This window comes from Drosophila sulfurigaster, chromosome 2L (assembly GCF_023558435.1).
Source record: "Drosophila sulfurigaster albostrigata strain 15112-1811.04 chromosome 2L, ASM2355843v2, whole genome shotgun sequence".
In the NCBI taxonomy this organism is placed as follows: domain Eukaryota; kingdom Metazoa; phylum Arthropoda; class Insecta; order Diptera; family Drosophilidae; genus Drosophila; species Drosophila sulfurigaster.
This window is the reverse complement of record NC_084881.1, coordinates 22,833,024-22,837,038: the sequence shown is the minus strand read 5'-3', so window position 1 is coordinate 22,837,038 and position 4,015 is coordinate 22,833,024. Positions and strand designations below refer to the sequence as shown.

The 4,015-nt window shown below is 35.1% G+C and overlaps 1 protein-coding gene across 1 annotated transcript; it reads right to left on the bottom strand.

The window, feature by feature from the left end:
* Nucleotides 1–2,528: 2,528 nt before the first annotated feature.
* LOC133850329 (uncharacterized) lies at nt 2,529–3,739 on the bottom strand. The gene has a single exon (XM_062286390.1). It carries the CDS (start codon nt 3,558–3,560, stop codon nt 2,880–2,882), a length of 681 nt encoding a protein of 226 aa, XP_062142374.1. The 5' UTR covers nt 3,561–3,739; the 3' UTR covers nt 2,529–2,879.
* Between the last annotated feature and the right edge of the window lie 276 nt (nt 3,740–4,015).

Here is a 4,015-nt window from a genome sequence, read left to right as displayed (position 1 = left end):
ATTTCAATTAGAAGTTCGTCAGTTGATTAGTGCACAAAATGCAGCACAGTTTGTTAACTAATTGAGTAGCTAGCACAGAGAGGAGTTCTCATTTCACATTTCCAACAGTATCACAATTCCCCAAAGGGTCGAAAATTAATTAAATCCGTTGCGTTTGTTTGACATTCTCGCGTTCAAATACATACATCCGAGCTGAATAGACCGTTCAATAATGTAAAATATTTGATTTACTACAGCACGCACCATCTACATACATACATATGTATGTGCTACCATATTGCAACAAATATTTGCATATAATCCAACTGCTATATAAACTCATACTGTCATGAGCAAATACAATTTAGTTGTAAATACTTAAAGCCCCCAACTAAATCCATTTCGCATTACACAAATTGGAGCTACTTGAATTGCAAACTGACTGAATTAACATCGGCATCAAATTAACTCAAATGAAATTCACATTTGTGGCAATAGTGAGTGCATTCATGAATTCATGTACTCTACTTGAATGTGCTTCTCTTCGATGCTAGCATTCTTAGTCTATTAGATTATGAGACTTGAATTTGCTCCTTTGAGCAGTACTGTCTCTAAAATCAAACTAAATTTATTATTATATTTAATTCAATTTTGACAAATAGTTTTGCTTGGAAAAGATACAAATTGGTGTAAAAACTATACTATTAACAATAATATTTCTAAATAAGTTTTAAGACTTTATTCTCTAAGTTGAGAGATATTTTGTATTATTTGCTTCTAAGTCAATGGAAAAGGTTCATTAAAACTTAAACATATTTTAAAGCTCTTTTCCAAGCTCTTAAATATCTTAATTTAAACTCATATTTCATCAACCCTCTATGAGCAGATTTTTATAGTTTCAATAGAGAAGCAGAATTAGCAGCACTAAAACTTAGGCAAAGATATTTTAAAGCTGTCAAATGTGTTTAGTAAACTCTTCATGCCAAGATCTTAAATGTTGTAGTCTTGCTTAAACAAATTTGCTATTAACTTAACAATGGGTTAAAACTGTCTGACTTATCCGTCCAGCTATTTTTCGTTATTTTATGGAACTATTAAATATCATAGATATATTATTTTAAACGTACACTTTATCAACAGATTTTTATATTTTCACAAAAAGTGTTGGATTAACAGCATTAAAACTTAAGCAAAGATATTTTAAAGCTGTGAAATGTTTTTAGCAGACTCTTCTCTCTAAGATCTTCTGCTTAAACTAATTTGCTATTAACTTTACAATGGCTTAGAGCTCTTTGTTTGACTTCCACTCTATTGTAGTAGCTTATTTTTCATTACTTTATGGAACTGAGTTCGGTCGTCATTCATTTTGTTGAGTGGAATTTTTAGCACTTTTCTTTTTGTGTGTATTGCAGCTGAGCTTAACAGATATTTGTTTCATTCGCTTGTTTATTGTTGAAAATTGGCATGCTGGTATTCAAATGCATTCACTCCTCTGTTGTGTATTCACTGTTTTTTATTTTTGAGTTGTAGTCATTGATTCACTTGTTGGGATCAACTACTGATACAGCTGGTTGAAGGGGACCAAATGCTTTCAAAACTAGATCTGACCCGATGTCAACCAGCTACATACAGCGTTGTAAATGTAAATCATTTCATCACGTTTAACATTACACCAATCTCTATCACTTGTAGTTTTAGTAGCTGAGTGCAAATTGTTATTGTTTGTATATTAATTGAATTGCATTTGCACATTGTTTGCATTTCATTAAGCACGTTTATTGTGCCGTCGTCGTTGATGCTGCTGCATCAGTTTGCATTAATGCAGTTGATGCAACTGCAACTGCTGCAAAACGTTGTATGAATCAATTCACACTAATTATGCTTCATTGTTGCAACGCTTCACAAAAATAGTATTAATTGAATTAAATGTGCAGATAACACAACAGCAAATAACGCTGCCATAAATCAAGTACGATAAATTTTCGATTTTGCTGCCCTGAAAAGTATGCTATAAATATTGTCATGCAATGCGAATGTTCAATACACTTTACTTACTGTCAATTTGCTGAAATATATAGAGTATTTACTATAGGGTAACGTAGTCTCCGTGCTCTGCAATTAAAGTATTTTGTTGATTTTAATTAGTTAGCTTTTAAAGTTTGCCATCTCCGACCACATGCAGTCACAGCTCACGCTTTCAACTACAACTCACACACACACAAAACATTACCCAAAGCTTCCTCCCATAACACACACACACACTCCATTGTTACAGCAGCTGCTGTTGTTGCTGGCGTTGTTGTTGTTTATATGAGCCACATTAGCTTCATTTGTTCTATTGTTTTGATTATGATTTACAATGCCCAGTGCGATGCTTTTGTCTGCTGCTGTCTGCCTTTTGCTGAATGAGCTTGCGGCTCTGCGGGTTGTGTGTGTGGATGTGTTTTAGTTGCATGTGTGTGTATGATTTGTGTGCATGTGTTTGTGTAACAGAATAATACATTTGCATGTGGAATGTGGTCATCCTACACAATAAATTTCATTTAAACTGTGTGCAAAAAGTTTAGCTTTTGTTTTCGTATTTTTTTTTGGTTTTTCCTTTTTGTTGAAGCGAATTAGCCAGCTGCTAGGAGCATTGTTATTAACGCTCATTAGGCCTAGGCCACAATTCTAAAGCTGTAATACTATAGTTTTCCCAACCTGGTAATTAGAATCTGGTTTTTGGTCAAGCCAAACCTATTGATAGCTGAAAATCGATGCTACATTCAAGAAATAATTAGAGTTGTGTCTAGTTATTTACACATTTTGCTTGTTCTGTGCATTGTTATAATTTTGGACATCGCATAAAAACCATAAAATTTTGACTAAAAAGTTGCCTAAATCATCAATTCGGAATGCGTTTATTGTTGGATCTCTTTCTGTTCCGAAGAAGTAACTTTCCCCTCAGTGCTACGATGTTGTTTCTCTGCGGAGTCGATTGCGGGCTTGCCAGATTCGTTGGGAAAGAAATGTTCCTCCAGTTGTCGGACTCCACTAGGAGTGCTCAGATCGTAAGCAAACTTTAGATATTTATCGAAGAATACTTTGGTATTGTGACTTTGGTTCTTGGTGCGTGTTGATCGCTGTGCTGCCTCCGGTTTGTCTGGTGACTTTTGCTCTTTCGCTTGCTTGTTGGCGCTAATATTCTCAACAACAGCCGAACGCAAATCCTTTGCGGCAAAGACATCAAATTTCGCCCTCCGTGGCGATTGCCGCGATTCTTGGGCATGTGACTCCAGAGTTCCGCGTTGATTCACTACAATTCCACGGCGTTGCTCAACGTTCGGTGTATTGGAAACCATCGGTTCTGCAATGTCAATACGTTTTGTGGATTTTGGTGTATTTAGCTTCACTAGCGTTGGTTTGAATTTCTTATCCTTATCCTTGCTAACGTCCTTATTGCCACTGGCACTTATGACCACTGACTGCTGCTGGTGTTGATGATGATGAGGATGATAATAGGATCGTGCCAAAGATGGCATCTCCAACTTTATCGATTTGTGGCTCATGATCGGCTTTCGGTTGGGTGAATTGCTGGCCATTTGCAATGTGCAGTGCTTCAGTGGCTGTACGTAAGAAGAGTGAATAAAGATCTTTATAGAAATTCGAGTCGAAAGAATACACAAAATACGAAAACTTTATGAAGGATTTCGAATGATTTTTCTTTTTTTGTCAAATGTTTTAATAAAAGTTATTAAAAGAGTACTGCTGCTACGATGTGTTAAACATATTAAAGATGTGTGACATAAATCGAACTGACTTTCTATAAAGGACTTTACATTTTATTTTCAGCTTCTATTATTTAAAAAACAAAAGCTATAAATCCCAATGCAAAATTCAATGTATAAATTGGATATGCTTGAGGACAAAACTGAAATTCTAGATTAAACGTTGAAGACGACATTTGTTTTTTTATTTTGTGCTGTGTTGTGGACGTGCAATTTTATAGCTTTATCATGTACGTGTGAAAGGTATAAAGCTGTATATATGTATATCT